This window comes from Ursus americanus, chromosome 7, assembly GCF_024610735.1.
Source record: "Ursus americanus isolate L20-20 chromosome 7, mUrsAme1.1.p, whole genome shotgun sequence".
Classification (NCBI taxonomy): domain Eukaryota; kingdom Metazoa; phylum Chordata; class Mammalia; order Carnivora; family Ursidae; genus Ursus; species Ursus americanus.
Genome location: NC_142133.1, coordinates 14,989,830 through 15,008,670, shown reverse-complemented (window position 1 = coordinate 15,008,670; position 18,841 = coordinate 14,989,830). Strand labels below are relative to the sequence as shown.

Genomic DNA, 18,841 nt, shown 5'->3' with positions numbered 1-18,841 from the left:
TCACTCTGAAGAGAGAAAGCTAATATATGTATTTAATTCTAAATGGGAGTTATTTAGGTGAATAATTATCAGCAGTGATGAGCACATATTAGAGGAGATGATTAAAGTGACCATCTAGATGGACTAGTGGAAGGACTAAGAGTTACAAAGAAGAGCTGCAAAAGAGCTGAGGTGCAGATTGCGGGTTTTTGTAGGGAAAGAGATGGAAAGAAGTTTGAGGAGGCAGAAACCCTCTTTCCTGCTTATCTCTAGCCTCTGTCTTTGTAGTCAATCTTCAAACTAGCCATTCCCTCATATATTCCTTCCTATGGGCTCTAGACTTTCTTCATTCTCTCTTATTTATGGATTTCAGCAAGGGTTACTTGAAAACTGTAGATTTCTAGCCATCTCTTCAAGCTCACTAGAATTGATAGCAGCCTTTATAATGTTTGCCTGTTTTTCTTTTGCTGGACTTGGCTATTGACTTTGGAGGCATTGACAACAGGAACTGAGGAGGTACTATTAAAAAAGACACATAGCTTTTTTTGACCACCTTCTTTTTATCAAAGTCATTCATTTTCTTAATTCATCCTTCATAGCTTAGTTGTCCCTTAACAATATTGTTTTTATTTGAATCCTATTTCATTTCAAGTCTGTGCAAGGTAACATCTCTTGCTTTTGAGTGCTGGGACATAAAATTTTTAAATAATGGGTTTTGTTCATATGGAAAAAGAGAAAGTTACCTTATTCAAAATTTCGTTTCCTCTTGTTTTCCTTTATCTTGGATTTTCATGTTGCAAAGAATGTCCAGTAGTGCTTTTCACATTTTTGCATACATTTGACTTGAGTAGATTCACTGCCTATGGAATGATTTCATTGAGATTTAATGTTAGTGATTTGGTGTGGGATTATTTAATGTATAATCCTTCTCTGACTTCTTTTACCAGTGGGTAAACAAGAGTACTTTCCTTCTCTTTTTTTAAAATGCCTGCGGTTAAAAAAATATATCTTATTTTAGTCTGTAAGTTGGTTTGCAGACATTAACTGCAGATATGTCTCTTGATAGAAATACTTGTAATTACCTGAACAGCAATTGAGAGAGAAAATTCCCAATTGATTTTTCTTTAAAGAAAATTACTTCAGTTCTCTAATTAAAAAGAAATCTGTCCTAATGTAGAAAAAATTGAAAGAATCAGTAAAACAAAGAAAAAAAAACCCACAAAATTTCATTTCCTAGAGATAATCATTGGTAACCAGACTTTTCTCCATTCATGTGTGAGTACTTAAAACAACCATACAGACTATATTATTTTGCAGACATTTGATTCAGTTGACTATATATTAGGCAGTCTACTTTGGATTTCTTAGTTCTGTAACTGTCAAGATGATTCATCCCCATGTTGTTTTTCACACCTACCTCTTTCATTAGTTCCATGTTGTCGGTTACCAAGTGCTGCCTATTTTCCCATCCTTTATTATTACCTTGAAATTTGCCGCTTCTTGATCTCTCTGTGGTTACTGTCTTAGTTCAGGATATGATAATTTCTTGTCTGGATTACTGTTCTAGGGTAATAGATGATCTCTGTCTGTCTTGCCATACTACACATTTCACATTGCCATCCTAAAACTCCCATCTGATTATTTCATGCACTTTTACTTAAAATTCTCCAGTGGCTCTTCTTTGTCTCTAGGATTAAATCCAAGCTCTTTAGAAGATCATGCATAGTCTTTTGTGGCCTGATTTCGTCTTGGCTCTACAGCCTTATGTCTCGGTATTTACTTTAGCATATGAAATTACTTGCTTTTTCTATAATGAGTCATGAGTCTTTACGTATGGTAGTTCCATTGCCTGCAACATTTTCTCTGTGCCTTCATTCTATTCTCCCTGCCTTTGTTTGTTTAACTCTATTACTTATTCTTCTTGATTCACCTGAGAAGACATCTCTTTTAGAAAGTTTTCCAGTTTAGCTGTCCCTCCCATATGTTCTCACTAGCATAGCACTTATCATTGTTTATACTTATCTGATTATTTTTTTGTTTCTTCCACAGTACAGTCATGTTCAGAGTGGGGATTTTGTCTTTTCAGCTTTGTATCTCACACCGATCGTGGTACTTTATATACGACTGACAACAAACACTATAAATAAAGTTAAAAGTGAAGATTTAGAAATACCTGTCATGATACTTTTCATGTTGCTTGGCTGAATGCAGGAGAATGACAGCGAAAAGAAGATGAGAGAAAGCCTTAAGAAACTGACTCAAGACAGAAAAGTAGACATTAGTTAGCTGTGTGTGCCTTCAGATATGTAGATAATTCTACCTCAGCACTGCTATGAAATGTACCTTGAATGGTTTTTTTACCGTCAGTTTTCTTGTAACCATGGCATGAATGTCTTTACCTGTTCTAATGGAGAAGACATACTTGTTATTGTCTTCTTATAAAATTCATAAGAATTTCAGGAGATAATATGTTAAGAGCTTTTGTTAAGAATGTGTGGTGTTAAGGGGCACCTGACTGGCTGAGTCAGAAAAGTGTGTGACTCTTGATATTGGGGTTGTGCATTTGAGCCCTATGTTGTATGTAGTGATTACTTAAATAAATAAATTAAAAAAAAAAAAGTAAGAAAGTGAATGGTGTTAAAACTTAGTTTCCAAATGCCTTTAAGTCCATTGTAGACATATGTTTTTATCCTAGAAAAAGTTTTAAAATTAGACTTCTAATAACTTCTGTGGAGGAAACCTGGGAAATTCTGTGCGTGAGGCATAGTTCTGGACTGATTACTAATATCCTTGGTCGTGTCACATCCCTGTGAGAATGACAGGGTGGGGGCTCAATGTGGGGAATTGGACAGAGAGAGAAGATGACATTGAGATTTGTATGGGTTAAAGTGTAAAACTACTGATGGAAGAGACTACTTAGGATTCAATAATTTATCACTAATTTAATGTTCATATTTTTAATCAGCTGATAAACTTTAACTTGACTTCCTGTGTGATGTCCAGGTCTTTATATACTCTGTTTCTCTTACATACACAGATATTTATACATACAGATTTTGTATATAAAGAGCAGATTGAGAAGGAATGTAGGTATGGCAGACTCTTCAGATTCACTTCAGAATTGTTTGTGGTTTCATGTATTACTGAGATTAGCAAAAAATAGACTCAGTGTAATTTTATATATGATGTTTTTTTCCTTTATTTTGTTATAATAATAATTCCTGTGAGGAATAAGTGTATGGAATGAATTCTTTTCTTTTTTAGGAAGAAACTTTATGTGAATGAAAAACAAATACTTTCTCTTTTTCCTTTTATTTTTGATTTCTAAAGAGCCAAACTCACATCAGATGCAGAGAAGGAATCAGTAATGATGTTTGGACGGAACCTTCGTCAGCTCCTTTTAACAAGCCCTGTTCCAGGGCGCACCCTGATGGGAGTGGATCCTGGTTACAAACATGGTTGCAAATTGGCTATAATTTCTCCTACCAGTAAGCACATCTTTCAGTTCTTCACTCAAAGTTGTTTGGTTGGTCATAAGTTTCACATCATACATATTGTGAGGATCTGAAATAATGTTAATTTTTAAGGTTTAGGAAATGGTTTTCTCACATGCAGCAGTGTGAGAGCCAGAAAATCAAACTTCATATTTGTCTTATTTGTTGATCAAAAATCTCAACATATTACTATCATTTATGCCCTTCCCTATGTCACAGTGGAGATGTTGAAGATTAAGGTTCAAGCTTTAATAACTATTCCCCATCAACTTGTGATTATTGTAGTGTATTATATATGATGCATTTTAACTCTGTGTATTTTAAATACCAGACATTTTTATTGTTTTGCCTAGCGTTTTTTCCCCTTATTTACTTTCTACCCTTTCTGTCGCTCTTCATTTCTTGCTGCATTTCCGTGTTTATATTTGAGATCATTTTTGCTCTGCCTGACCCTCTGACCTGTTACATTTAATATGGGGTCAGCTGGTGACAGATTGTGTTAGTTTTTGTCTAAAATGTTTCTGACTTGCCCTCATTTCTGAAGGATATCTTCGCTGGGTATAGAATTCATGATTGGTGGTTACTTTCAGTACTTCAAAAGTGTCATTTCATTTTTTGTTTGTTTTTTTCCCATCTGGCTACACACTTTTTGTTGAGAATGAATTGAACCAAAAATCTTATTATTTTTTCCTCGGGCTGCTAAGATTTTCTCTCTTGGTTTTCAGAGGTTTTCTTATGATTTGCTTAGCTGTGTGTGTGTGTGTGTGTGTGTGTGTGTGTGTATTGTATGTTTGTTTTTTTCAGGTTTTCTTGCATGAATTCTGCTTGGGGTTTGTAGAGCTTCTTCCATTTCTTTCCAGAATTCCAATTACATGTATATTAGACCTTTCAACTTCCTCTTTCTTCTGTTTTTCATTCTTTTGTTTTATTTTATATTGTTCATCTTTATGTTAATTAAGCTTCTATTCTGCTATGTCTGATCTGCAATTAAAGCTATCCATTGAGTTCTTTATTTAAATTACTATATTTTCAAGTTTTTGAATTTCCATTTGGTACTTATAAAAAATAGATTTCTGTTCTATATAAACTTCATTTTAAATTTTTTGAACTTTTATATTTTTCTTATTTTTACTTTATAATTCTCTTACTATATTTATATTGTATAATATATTATGCAGTCTTACTATATGTTATATATTAATATATATTACATATAATAATACATACTATTATATTTATTTGTTCTTGTGTTTCTTGGTTTAGATTTTTCTTTCTGAAATAACTTCTTTTTAACAATTTTATTTATTTATTTGAGAGAAAGAGCATGAGGAAGAGAGCAAGCACAAGCAGAGGGGAGGGGCAAAAGGAGAGGGAGCCTGATGGGGACTCCATCCCAGGACCCTGGGATCATGACCTGGGCTGAAGGCAGATGCTTAACCGATTGAGCCACCCGCAGGTGCCCCTGAAATGACCTTTTCATATCTAATTCAGTTTTGAGTTTTCTTATGTTATTTCTGGGGTTTTCTAATTCTGATTTATGTTAATCTCATTTTCTATGATTTTTTTGTAGCTCATTCTTTAGGTTACAATTTTTCTCTGTGTTTTGTTGACACATCTTTCTGTAAGGACGTACTAGTCTTTTTTTAATTTACTGTTTTAAAAAATATTCATTCTATATGGAATTTGACTGTGATCCTTTTCTGTTGCTTATGTTTACATAAAATTGATTTGCCCCAACTTTTAGGATAGAAGACCAGGTCAGGAAAGGTTTTCTAGCTGTATATCTCTAGAACTATCTCTTCTTTTTCCCCAAAATTATTGGTGGGGGGAAGCACCTTCGTATCTATATGAATAAAGAGATAGTCTTCTACTTTCTGGAATCTGTTTTCCTGATGCTTTCTCCCTTTTACCTGGACTTTCTTTTCCCTTTGCCCATTTTATCTTTATCTTGTTCAGTGGGGATATGATTCCCAACAATTTCTCCTCAGTTGCAGTTTTTGTCTTAAAAAGGATATTTCAAGAGTTCATAGAGATTAGAGTTCTTCAATCCTTCCTGAACTCAGTGGGCAATCTTTCTGCTGACCTATAATTATAGTATGCAGAAGTCTTTCTGCACTATAGGGAAGTAACTTTTGATATTTTTGGTCCATGAGATATTTCATTGCTTATCTCCTCTTGCTCCCACAGAAATGCCAGTGCATGTAGGTTTTGATAGTTGCCTTGTTCCCACTTAATCATCTTTTGAGTTTTGTGGAACAATTTGTTACAGATAGCCATGGGCTTTTGGTTTTGCTGTCCTAGTTGCTCTGTCTTTTTTTATTATGCTATACAATTTTACAGTAAGTGGGAAGCATATTTTACCAATGTTTTTTTCCTGCATCTGTTGAGATACCATATGTATTTGTATTTGGATATGATATTTGTATTGCTTGCAGGATGACTTTTTAAAAATACTGTATGCACTCCCACATGTGTATGTATGTATCTTCAGTCTGTTTTGGTAAGATATTTCCAAGAATTTATCCATTTCAACATTTAAATTAACATGAAGCTTTTTATAATAGTCTTTATATCTTTTTAATCTGTGCTGAAGCTCTAGTAATATCCTCTTTTCATTTCTAATATGATTTATTTGTATCTTTTTTTATTTACCTGTATCTTCATTCTTTTGCTTGATTGGTATTGCTATAATTATGTGTTTTTCTTTGGTGATTTTTAACTTTAAACTTTACCAGTCCTTTCCATTATATATGTATTTTTCTATTTCATGAATTTCTGCTTTTATTTTTTATTTTTTTTATAATTTTTATTTTGTTATGAATTTCTGCTTTTAACTTCATCATTTCCTTCCTTCTCCTTTCTTTGAGATTATTCTTTTTTTCTTTTCATATCTTCCTAAGTTGGTCACTTAGCTCATTAGTTCTGTTCTTGAGGTTGTTACCCTCAAATATTGAATATATTTTTCACTGAAATATAATATAATGTAATGTAATATAATATAAAATAATATAATATAGAGAAGCACACAACTCATAAATATGCAGGTTAAGAATTATATAGGGAAAGAAATTCACATATCTACAACCCAAAAGAAGAAATAGAATAGTATTACAACATTGTCTGGCATTTAGTACATATTCAGTAAATGTTAGCTTGATGTTATATGTTATTAAAAACCATTTCTCTTTTAGGTATCATGGCATATAAGCTAGTTAATGATGATTTTGTTGATAATATGTAGCAAAGTAGTGTCCTTATAACTTTGGAAGCAACAAAATTTCCGAGTGCTTCGGGAGAATCAGATTTAGTGAATATGAATGATTCATCCTGCAGTTTAAAAGACAAAACATTTCCCTTTTCTGGTATAAAATGCTTAATTGAATCATCTTTGTGTTATGTTTTGTAATTTCTTACAAAATGGCTTATTCTTTTCATTTTCTCTAAGGTCAGATTCTTCATACTGATGTGGTTTACTTGCATTGTGGACAAGGCTTCCGAGAGGCAGAGAAAATAAAGAGGCTTTTGCTGAATTTCAAGTATGAAAATAAGTAACCTTTTGAGTACTTCACTGGCTCAGCCAGTCAGAGATATTTGGAGGGAGGGATTAAGGGAAGTGCCTTGGTGAGAGAGAAGGAATCATGTAAAACAATGCTGGGGCAAATTGCTGGAGAACTCTACATTTGGAGACTCTGGAGGGATGCTTCTCCCTTCCTCTGCCACCTTCGCTAAACAAAGGTGGTAATATGAGAAAAAGTGAGCATTGAATTCTTTTATTTGGGCTGTCTTTGTCTCTTTCTCTCTCTCTTGCTCTCTCACTCTCCCTCACTTTCCCTCTCTTCCCCCCTTCGCTTTTTCCCTCCATCCTTTCTTTCCTCCCTTCCTTCCTTTCTTCCATTCTATTTTATGGATCTGAGGAGTGGATGTGATAGTAGTTTGAAGCTTGAGAGATTATTTGGCAACCTCACATAATTCGGTCATGATGTCTTCATTATGGCCTAGAATGCTCCAGAGTTTCTTATCTATGTGTAAGTTTGGTACCTTCTAGATGGGAAGAAAGCTGACTGTTCTTGATTGTGTGACAGTAAAATATTTCTCCATTGCCTCCCATACCAAATGCTGGGGCATTGTCCTTTGTTCTACAAAAGTTTGTGCCTCCATTGTGAAATAGGGGAGATGTTGCCTGGCTCTGTGAGAGAATAAGATCATTGTATGATAGTATTTGTGCATTCTGTTCATTTTCTCCTGATTGATTTAGAAGCATGCCTTGAGCTTATTCCATTTCTCATCTTGTTTATCCCTTGAAGCTGCAGCACAGTGGTGATTGGAAATGGAACTGCCTGCCGGGAAACAGAAGCTTACTTTGCTGACCTGATAATGAAAAATTACTTTGCGCCACTGGATGTTGTTTACTGGTAAGGATGTTAGGAATGTTTGTTTTCTTTGAGAGGCAAAGGAACTTCTACAGTTCCTTCTGTGATGAATTCTCTCTTTTTATGATATGCCTCTTCTATGCCCGCAAACCACTTCTTGCTGTTCACAGGCATTTTGTAGGACAATGTAAAGTGTCTGTCTCCTAGAGAAATTTGATTTTCAGTATCCTGAAAACTCTCACAGAAATAGCAAGATCGGACTTACTTCGTTTCATGGGGTTTTCTAGGCTGTACCTTGTGTGAGGGCTCTAATTAGCTACTAACTAGTACATAGGACTGTGGATAACTTAGCTTTTTTCTCCCAAAGTTCTGATGCCTATAAATTGTTGGTTTTCAGAACTGACAGCCAAGGGTAAGTATTACCAATTAAAAGCACTTCTGATATCCCTTTCTTATTTGTGTCTTCATTGCAAGCTTTCATGTTATATAGGCATCCAGTTAACTTCTGAATAGCTTTGGATTACCATGACCCATTTCTCTAGTCCTGCCCCTAAATCTGTAGTAGTTCTGCTTTCATTCACCATCATTTCCTTACTTTCCTTTTGGACCTCAGGTAGCCAGGCTTACCTTTATCTCTCTTTCTTTTTCTTTCTTTCTTTCTTTCTTTCTTTCTTTCTTTCTTTCTTTCTTTCTTTCTTTCTTTCTTTCTTTTTCTTTCTTTCCTTCTTTCTTTTTGTTTTAAGATTTTATTTATTTATTTGACAGAGAGCGAGAGAGAGCACAAGCAGGGGAAGCAGGAGAGGGAAAAGCTGGCTCCCCGCTGAGCCGGGAACCCAACACGGGGCTCAATCCCAGAACCCTGGGATCATGACCCAAGATGCTTAACCCATTGATCCACCCAGGTGCCCCCAAGCTTACCTTTTTCAAACTACAGTAGAATATTAAGTTCTTAAGGGTTTAATTCTATGACAGAAGATAATTACTAATATTACCAATTACAAATAGCTGATACCTACAGATGAGTGCACAAGCACCATCTCCACTGCTGTGTCAGCTGATGAGTATGTGATTGACAGGATCAACAAACAAAACCCAACACAGGAAGAAGAATCCTAAGATCCATGGAGGTAGGCCAAAAGAGGAGGGCCTTGTATTTAGCATAGTGTTCCAGGTGCCAAGAGTATAATCAAGATGTCAGGAAAACAAATGCAGGGTAACCAAGGGGATTAGGAGGTCAGGGACAAGCTGTAGGTACTACAGGGCTGTGGTTCAGGAAAGGACCAGATTGAAAAGTCCACCTCACCTCTCCCCCTCTCCCTCTTCTTGTTCCGGATGGTCTGGGGAATATTGTGGATCTTCCCTATTCTGGCAACTGTGCACATGCATCCAGGCCTTTTGAGAACCTGGTACAAGGATCCAATATAGCTGATTCAGTTTATTTTAGGCAACTTGTCTGTTTTGTTTTTTTTTTAACTTGTTCATGTTCATTTAATATAAATATCTTGGGTACCTTTGTAGTGCTTATAAATAGAACTTTCAGATCATTAAAGTATTAAATGTGCTCGTTTGCTCATATGATTTGCTATTTTCAATCCACTGGCACATAGTAGGCACTCATTTTATTTTATGAATATTTGTTTCCATTCATGTTAACTCATTATACTTGATTATTTTCTGCTTTTGTCCTGGTTTTTCCTCTTGTAAAAAAAGAGTATTTTTTATGTATCAATGGTAAAATTTATTGAAATGTAGAAATGGCTAGCTCCTTATGAGATATTTATGCTTACGAGTGATGATCTAGTTTTTCCTTCTACATTGAAACCTTCTTAAATCAGGGGATCATGTTTTATTTATCTCTACCTCCTTCCCATTAAACATAACATCTGTACTTATAGGTCCATCTCAACAAATACTTACTGATTTAAATTCTTAAGCATTAAGGTTTAAATTATGTTTAATCAGATAAGTCTTTTCAAGCTATTGACCAGAATTACAATTTGGAACAACTGTAGAAAATTTCCCCTCAGTTTAACACTCAGGTAAATGTATGACTTACTGTTTTCTTTCTTCTTTCATTGATAGAGAAATTTGTATTTGGCAGATTAGAGATTATATTTTGCCCAAGATAAGTGATAATTTCTGAAATAAAAATATTGCATGGTTAGAGTTATATATTTATTTAATGAACTGTGAAAGAATTAAAAGGACTCTTTAATATTTGCCTTCTTATATTTCAAACTATGATTGGCACACTTTATACTGATGGTAGAAACATATTGCTAGAAATCACAGCATCGTGTGCATTCTCTAGAATCACATGAGACCAAGTAAAAACCTGGGAGCAGCAAATGGAAAAGAAAATTTTGTGCTGTTAATTCAGAGCCTGCACTTCATGTTTCTGCCCTGAAAGCTGCAGTATACAAGTGAGTTTGAGCAGGCAAATATAGAAAACAAAAGAAAAGAAATTAATTTTGCTTCCCAGTGCCCTCATTCTTTAGGATAATGAAAGAATTAGAAAATAAGAGTGACCTGAGGAGGTGCGATGTGTGATGAGAGAATGAGAAAAGGGAATGGGTGCTGTGGAGAAGCATGGGGTTGTGGGTTTAAGGTTAGATGTAGACCAGTGGGCTTGGCCACTGAAGCACGAGCGAGTGGCTAGATCATATTAGGAAAAGAGGGTTGGTGCTGGACATCTGTAAAGTACACATTGGACCTCTGTCTTCTTTCATTCCAGAAGGGTACCAACCATTTAATAGAAAGAAAATATAATTTAAGGAATCATAATTTTGTTGCTTGAGGGAAGTTGTTGTACCTCCAAGAGTCCAACTTAATTGCAGGGAATAGCATGAGCCTCAAAAAGTTAACTCCTTTGTGAAAAATGCCTAAGAGTGAAGCTAATGAAAATCTTTTGCCTAAAATTTAAAAAGAAACATTATTTCTTTAAAGGTATTAATAATATTTATTATTGCAGATTGGAAAACACAGAGAAGTGATAGGCTTCTCTGTTGGCTCAGTTGGTACTTATATTTTAGAGCGTATTTCTAGATCGTGTGTGTTATAAAAAGGAACTCACACTGTACATGTTTTACAGCATTTCCCCCATGCCTATAAGTGGACTTTACAAAGTCATTTAAAATTACTATGGATAAACTCTTATATGATCTTATATTTTAGTCATTCCTCATTGTGTGAAAGATGGCGTTTTCTAATCATCACCATTATCAACAAAGCTGTAATGAATGTTTTCGTGCTTAGATCTTTGCATGTACCTTTAGTGCTTTCAAATCCATTCCAAGAAGTGGACTGCAGGTTTAAAGAGGTACCTTACCACTACTCCTAAACTGAAAAATGCTTAATTACCAAACCCAATCTATTACCGAGATTATTTCCATGCTATTTCTCCCTCTTCTCAGCATGTTGGCTAATTTGGGATGTCTTTACTCAAAAATATTTATATTACAAGTCCATATAAAAGCCCAGATAAAAAGGGAAGAAAATAAAGCACTTAGTGTGAAATATATCTTAAGAATATAGAACCTCTATATACAGTTTGAAGGAGAATAAAATGAATGTCCTTGTTCCCAGCTTTTAGGTTCCTTGTGTGTTTTTTCCTTGGAGTGCCTCCACCCCATGTAATCAGTGTTTTGGGGTGTATGAATTATTGCTTGTTTGAGAAAATTAATTTTCAAGCTGCATATTTGTAGGGCTTTTGAGGTACATTGCCATCCTGTCTTCCAGAATGGCTATGCCAATTAATACTCTTACCTACAGTGTCTCTGCTCCCCTTTTTCTGGGACCTTGAATATTATTATGGTGCATGTTTGCTCTATCATTTTTGTTTTAATTGCATATTGATATCCTAGCAGCACTGCTTCTTAACTAATTGTGTGACCTTGGACAAATTACTTAACCTCTCTGTATTTCTGTTTCATCATTTGTAAAAGGGAATGATAATAGAACCTATTTTACAGAATTATTTTGAAGGTTAAATGAGTTAATGTATATAAATTCCTTAGAACAGCTCTTGGCATATACTTGCTATTATTATTAATGAAGTCAAATATATTTTTGTATGTTCACTGGCCATTTCTGGATTTTTTTGTGTATGTGTAGATGGCTTGTGTCCTTTGCTCATTTTTTTTCTGTTGGAGGTTTTCGTCTTGTTCATGTTTTGTAAATGTTTTTATATATTAATTATTGATCCATTTGTCGTAATTTTTGCAAATTATGCAAATAGTTTTCTCCATTTTGTGTTTAAATTTAAGCTTTATTTCGTACAGAATTCAAAATTTTATTTTTTTAAGATTTATCGATCTTTTTCTTTATGGCTTTTGAGTTTTTTATTACTCTTGAGTCTAGAATATTAGAAAGTATATGAGTTTTTATAGAAAATATGAACCTCTTACATGTCCAAGAATATCACGGTTTTTTGTTTTTTTAAATGCAGGCCTCCCTCAAGTTTCTCTAACTTTTCTTTAAGTCTTCTGACTTTTCTTCATAAAGCCATAAAACCTCATTATCTTCTCAGTTACTGAGATGGTTGCTTTGAAGCTTTTTATTCTCCAAGAAACCAAAAATTAACCAGAGAACCTTAATCAGCTTAAGTAACAGAAATGGAGTAGAAAGCTGTTAATTAGTTTTGAGAGTAGTTTTGAAAAAAGAATGGATGCTGGTTTTTCCCTTTCTTTCTGAATGCCTTTATTGCCAGCTGTAGTGTTTTGTAAACAGCAGAGCCACCTCATTTCTTCCCTGTCCTCCCTTCCTCTCCCTCCTCTTCTCTTTCTCCTTCCTCATTTTTCTCCTCCTTCCCTCCCTCCTTTCTCTTCTTTAATTCTCTTGTTAGGTTGCACCATATTTTAGTCATCTGTTGTTTGACGACTGGTTATTTTCGATCTTTGATGTATCTTTAGTTTTGAACCTACGAGGACAGACTAATCAGCCGAAATTTCAGTATTTATTTGCAGGTACGTTTAGTATGGGATTTGTCTATAACCCATTTAAAGTTAACTTTTCTATATAGTATGAAGTTCTTTTTTTGCATATGACTGGATTATTCCAGTACCATTTGTGAAAGGTTTTCCTTTCCCCATCGAACTGCTTTGGCATCTTTGCTGAAAATCAACTGACCATATACATGTGAATCTATTTCTGTAGTCTATTCTGTTTAATTGATCTATATGTCTTAACATTAATAAGTCATTAAATTAGTGTAAGTCTTTCAATATCATGCTTCTTTTTCAAAATTGTTTTGACTATCGTAGGGCTCTTGTGCTTCTACATAAACTGTAGAGTCAGTCTTTCAGTTTCTACAAATGGTCCCGCTGGGATTTTGATTGGGATTAAATTGGCTCTACAATTTAATTTGTGGAGAATTGACATCCATCCATGTAATTTTTTTTTAAGTGTTGTTGATTCATGATGTTACATTAGTTTCAGGCACACAATATAGTGATCCAGACAACTCTGTACATTATGCTATGCTCATCATGAGTGTAGCTACCATCTGTTTCAATTTTTAACTTCAGTTGTATTTTTCATTTCTAGAAGCTCTGTATTTTTTCAGATCCACTTGATCATTCTTATGGTCTTTTGTTTTTCCCCGAATATATTTTTATATCTATCTTTCATTTCCTTAACCATACTAACCATTGCTGTTTTATGGCTTGTGTGATAATTCTGCTACTGAAAATCCTTAGAAGTCTATTTCTGCTATCTGTTATTACTGCCGGTTCTGCTGCTTTGTTTGGTTTTCTGTTCAGTTAATTTTTTATTGAAAACTCCTTATTTTCATGGAACTTTATCTGTGGGAAGTCATTGAGGCCTACATTGATTGTGAGACTCCAAAGAGGATTTGCATTTGCTTCTGTCAGGCTCCTGTTGACACTATGAGTTTAGAATCACTTAAATTAAATTCTCGGCTTGAGTTTTTTTCTGGCCACCCAGGTAGTGTGAATTTACGCTGCACACTGGAGAGATGGCTTATGGTTCCATGTTCTCATCAGAGATTCCCCCTCTGACAAGGTTTGAGATAGTCCATTTTCATCACAATATCCTGGGCTAGGGTACAGTGAGCTTATTTCTCTTTGACCCTTATACTGGGGTTTTAACCCTTTGGGGTATATGGATGGATATGTGTGTGTGTGTGTGTGTGTGTGTGTGTGTGTACATATACATATATACACATGGGGCTTTAACCCTGGTGTTTTTGTCGTTTTTTTTTTTTTTTTTTAAGATTTTATTTATTTGACAGACAGCACAGTGGGGAGGGGGGCAGGAGAGAGAGAAGCGGGTTCCCTATTGAGCAGGGAGCCTGATGTGGGGCTGGATCCCAGTATCCTGGGGTCATGACCTGAGCTGAAGGCAGATGCTTAACCAACTGAGCCACCCAGGAGCCCTACCCTGAGGGTTTTATATGTGTGAGAGTAGTTGGGGGAATCTTGTATTAACCTATATTGTAGGTGGACCCTGGGTTTTGTCTTCCAGTCCTCTAGTTGTGTGAAGCTCTTTGAGACCATGGGGGGTTTGCAGGGGCATGGTTAGCTTCCTCACTCTTCTCTCCGTGTTATTGTTCTCTTTCTTCCCAACTCACCAGCTGAATTTTCGGGTTCCTTTAAGTGTAGTCTTCAGAGTTGAGAAGAGGGAAAAGGAGCCATAGTATTACACAGTGGGGACAGTTGCAGTCTGAGGATAGGGCCCTCTGGGTGGCCTACATGCAGTTGCTGATTCATTCTTCCATGGGGAAATTTTGAAGAACTTGGTTTTTATTTTTGTTTCCTGAGATCTTCCCCAACAGGATCCTTGAATTGTTGTTTCTGTGACTTGACAGATATGTTCTCAGGCTGGCCATGACACTCCTTCAGTCCTGGGTTTCAGGCAGACTGCTCTTGTCTGAATCACTTTGCCACTCAGTCATCTTGGACAGAATCTCTTTAGAGCTCCCTCACACTGCCTGCTGCAGGCCTGTTTGGTTCACACTGCCTCCTACAGGCCTGTTTGGTTCATACATCCTTGTCTTCCCTCAAACGGGGATCAGCAACTTATGCCTAGTATGGCTCTCTCCCTTTGTTATTCCTCTCTCTCTCTTTCCTCCTCTCTCCCTTTCCTCCCCTCTCCCTCTCACTCTCCCCCCAGGCTTGTGTTTCCATCTGTTCTTTTCCTTAAGGCACACCCACATATTGGTCCCAGGGAGGCCCCTCTCACCTGACATGGGGTGAGTGGTACATTCCTTCACATGAGATGTTCGGGCAGAAGGAAAAATACCACAGCATTCTAGTAGTCTTCTTAAAGAAGTGTTCTCTTTCAACTCTAACTCCATCCTGTCCTTCTCAAACACACACCCGTCTTACAGGATGAAGTTGGGTGATTGCTCATGGTGGCACAACAGGCTTTTGGGACTTAAGCCAGAACAAAAACATCCCATTACACGTGTTCTCATATGGTCAGCGAAGTACTGTTAGCACTCAGAATGTGTGGCTGGCAGGCGAAGTACTATGCTGGGAGGTACTTGACTTCTTGAAGCTTTTACTTCGTGGGGAAAAGAGATGAAAAGATAAATGTATGTGTTTGTTTATATATTACGCTAATTGGTGATGAATTCTGTATAAAAGCAAGGTAAGAAGATAAAGTAACAAGTGCAGTTGCAGGGAGATCTCGATATAACACGTGTTCTTATCTCTTAGTGAGAGGAATTCTTTCCGTGTGTTGTCATATAACCACCCAGGCTGAAGAAAGCATGAAGAGTTTATGCCCCTCATTTATCCACATCCACATTCATGTCCTCATTATTCTCATCTTTCCATGTCATGTTAGCACTCTAGAGCCACGGTTTTCACATTGTGGGTCGCAATCCATTGGTGGATGGTGACATCCATATAGTGGGTCCCAATCAGCGTTTAAAGAATAAAAGCTAGAGTGCATCTCATGGTATTAAGTCCCAGTATTGTTCCACAAATATAGGTTTTGAGTACATACATGTAATGTGCCCTGGACTGATATAAAGTATATCTCTTATTGTCAATAATAATCAGAAAAGTTTGAGAACTATTGCCATATGAAATGCAATATTTGAACCTCTAAAAATGCAAAGTTAAGAGGGGCGCCTGGGTGGCTCAGTCAGTTAAGCGTCGGACTCTATCTCAGCTCAGGACTTGATCTCAGGGTCATGAGTTCAAGCCCCGTGTTGGGCCCCACAGCCTACTTTTAAAAAAGCAAAGTTAAGAGGTAAGATTGTAGGAGTCCCTAATGAGAAGTTGGGAAGCTCTTAGAAATATAATTCAGATTACCCTATAAAATTGCAAAAGATCCTCTTAAGGAAAGAAAATAGGGCAACAGTCCTCAACACATTGGTAACTGTAAGCTGTACTAATGTCCTCCACCACTAAAATTATGAACTATGACCCTTTCCAGATTCTCTGGAAGAAGTTAAATTAATGGATAGAATTTTCTCAATTAAAATTCCCCATGTCAAAGGAGACTTTCCAAACACTTCATTTACATATGTCAGGTTTTTTTGGTAACCTTCTTGCAAAGGAAAAGGTTTCTAGTAGGCCAATTCAGAGATTCATGGTTGGTAACAAAATTCTATCGGAAAATGAGAATGTAGGGTAATTATGCTAGAAAACAAAATAGTTTGGATGACTGGTTTGCTAAGTCTTATACCCATTAAAGTATATGAAAATTGCTGATACATTCTATGAAGAATGTTTTTTCTCCCCCCTAGAAGAGGGCTGTAAATTACATACATTACACAAGAATGGTTCTTTGCCAAACCAAGTTTGGAGCAATTTTTATTTTACACTCATAGATTTTTCTTAATTTTTTTGATGTCTGCTATTTTCAAGTATTTGATTTAGCCCTGTATATTCAATCATATGGTTTAAAATTCACATATTCCATCATGTTCCGAATGGAGCATTTTGGCTTCCAGGAGCTCTACACCAGAAAAAAAAAAAGGGAAGTAAATCAGTTTGTGTGTGTTGGCTGCAAATTTTCAGTCAATTGTATATTTTTCAAGGTCAAATACAAAGCTGATAAAAAGTAACCAAGAGTGTGTAAAAAGAAGAGTCACTGATCTTCCAAAAATAGTACAGGAAGACTAAGGCTTCAGGCCTGAATCCCTATAGTTACTGCCTCCCCACAAAAGTTAGGTGTAGCATAAAAGATTTATAATGATTATCTTAGGAAAAATAGAGTGAGGAAAGAGATCCCACTGCTTGTACATAATGTCATCCTCCTTATCAGGGGCTATCAGAAAGTAGAAGTGCTCAACTCTTCTTTCCATTGGCAAGATAGAGATTTGGGGCTAAGAAGATAGAATAAAGATCACCAAAGAAAACCAGAATGTAACTAAAATAGGGCATTAGTAAGAGAATTTACATTTCTCATTTCATCTTCTAGCCCAGATAAAATATTTTCTGGAGTTCTGGGTAGATTTGGGAATAACATTTTTGTACCACTGTTGGTTAATTGTGGAGAATTTATGGAAGCTTGGAGAGGGGCGGATGGTATTTTAATGTTCCAAAGGGGAATTCAGATGCAAATGACTGTTGAGTGTGATCTTGATCAGGCAAGGCTATTATGAAATCAGAAAAGGATGGTTAATGAGCACCTAGGAGGAACGATGGAACATATCCACTGGAAATCAGCCCACACTTCCTATAAATAAAACATTTTGGCTTTATCCCATTTCATTTTCCATTTTTGAAAACTAGAACTGATAGGCACATCTAGATCTCAGCACAACTTTGAATAGTCTCTTGATACTTTTGTGGAGAAACTAGAGAGATAGAGATTTGGTTACATGGCTCCCGGAAGAATGTTAATTAGCTACTGGATTGATGTCTGGTGTGAGGTCTCTAGGAGTTTGCCACAGACGCTGTATTGGTTAACATTCTACTCAGTGATTTAGTCAAGATTTTCAAGTTTGTGAACATTGAGGTGTATTAGAATCAGGATCAGGAAAGGTTTTGAGACACTTGAGTTGTTGAACCCAATTTAACAAGATGAACTGGCATATGGATAAATGACTTTTGTGATGCTAAAGGAATTTTCAGTAGAGATTTCGATGGAATTCTAAGGTTTCCTTGAAATCTGACCATTGACGATTCTATCAGAATAATGTGTAGCAGATTTCCTGAACCACCTGGACTTAATTTTTTGGTTTTGTTTTAAAGAAATTTATTTCCCATCTAATCAATAAACTTAGCTATGTGACTTAAAGTATATCTAGCTATGTAAAGCTCATTATATTGTGAAGTTGAAGTTATTTTATATGGAGGAAAAGTCGTTGTGGTTGCTGTTATTTATTTAATTGTTTAATTATTTAAAAGATTTATTTATTTATTTTAGAGAGCACGCTTTTCGCATGCGAGCAGAGGGAGAAAGAGAGAATCCCAAACAGACTCTAGGCTGAGTGTGGAACCCAACACAGGGCTCAGTCCCAGAACCCCAAAGTCATGACCTGAACCAAAATCAAGAGTTGGCTGCCTAACTGATTGAGCCACCCAGGTGCCCCCCCCCCCCCGTTATTTATTTTTGACTAGTGCAATAATTTCTGCTTTTCATGTAAGATCAGTTTCTTTGTATTTAAAAAGACTGTCTCCTCCATCTCCATTTTATAGCAGTGATGAAGGCCATGAATTAGCCTTGAAATGTGGGACAGCCTAAAAGTGTTTTTGGCTCTTAGTTTGAATACTAGGCTTAATGACAAATTAAGGTAACAGAATATTTGTCTCGCTTCTTTCTACACTGATGGCTTGAGAAAATGTACTGTGATATTCTAGGATTTTGTTGTCCTTCACCTATTGATTGATTATCCTCGTTCCATTTCTTGGACTATCATAAACACTAGACTTGTTTATAAAGCTTCCTTTCTGGTATGTTTGTGACATTAAATACATTTTAAAGTAAAATTATTTTACAGCCCGTATAATTTATGTTCATTTTGTGGAAATGGCCAGAATACTTTTAAAAATATATATTTTAATAGACCATTTCAAT

General features: G+C 35.9%; 1 protein-coding gene across 3 annotated transcripts in view; it reads left to right on the top strand.

Moving 5' to 3' along the window:
- Positions 1-18,841, top strand: part of SRBD1 (S1 RNA binding domain 1) — a 197,550-nt gene that overhangs the window by 53,763 nt on the left and 124,946 nt on the right. For all 3 annotated transcript variants that reach the window (XM_045787914.2, XM_087863365.1, XM_087863364.1), the window contains 3 exons: positions 3,310-3,467; positions 6,919-7,009; positions 7,778-7,885. In XM_045787914.2, coding sequence (XP_045643870.1) covers positions 3,310-3,467; positions 6,919-7,009; positions 7,778-7,885 — 357 coding nt within the window. The remainder of the gene's footprint in view (positions 1-3,309; positions 3,468-6,918; positions 7,010-7,777; positions 7,886-18,841) is intronic.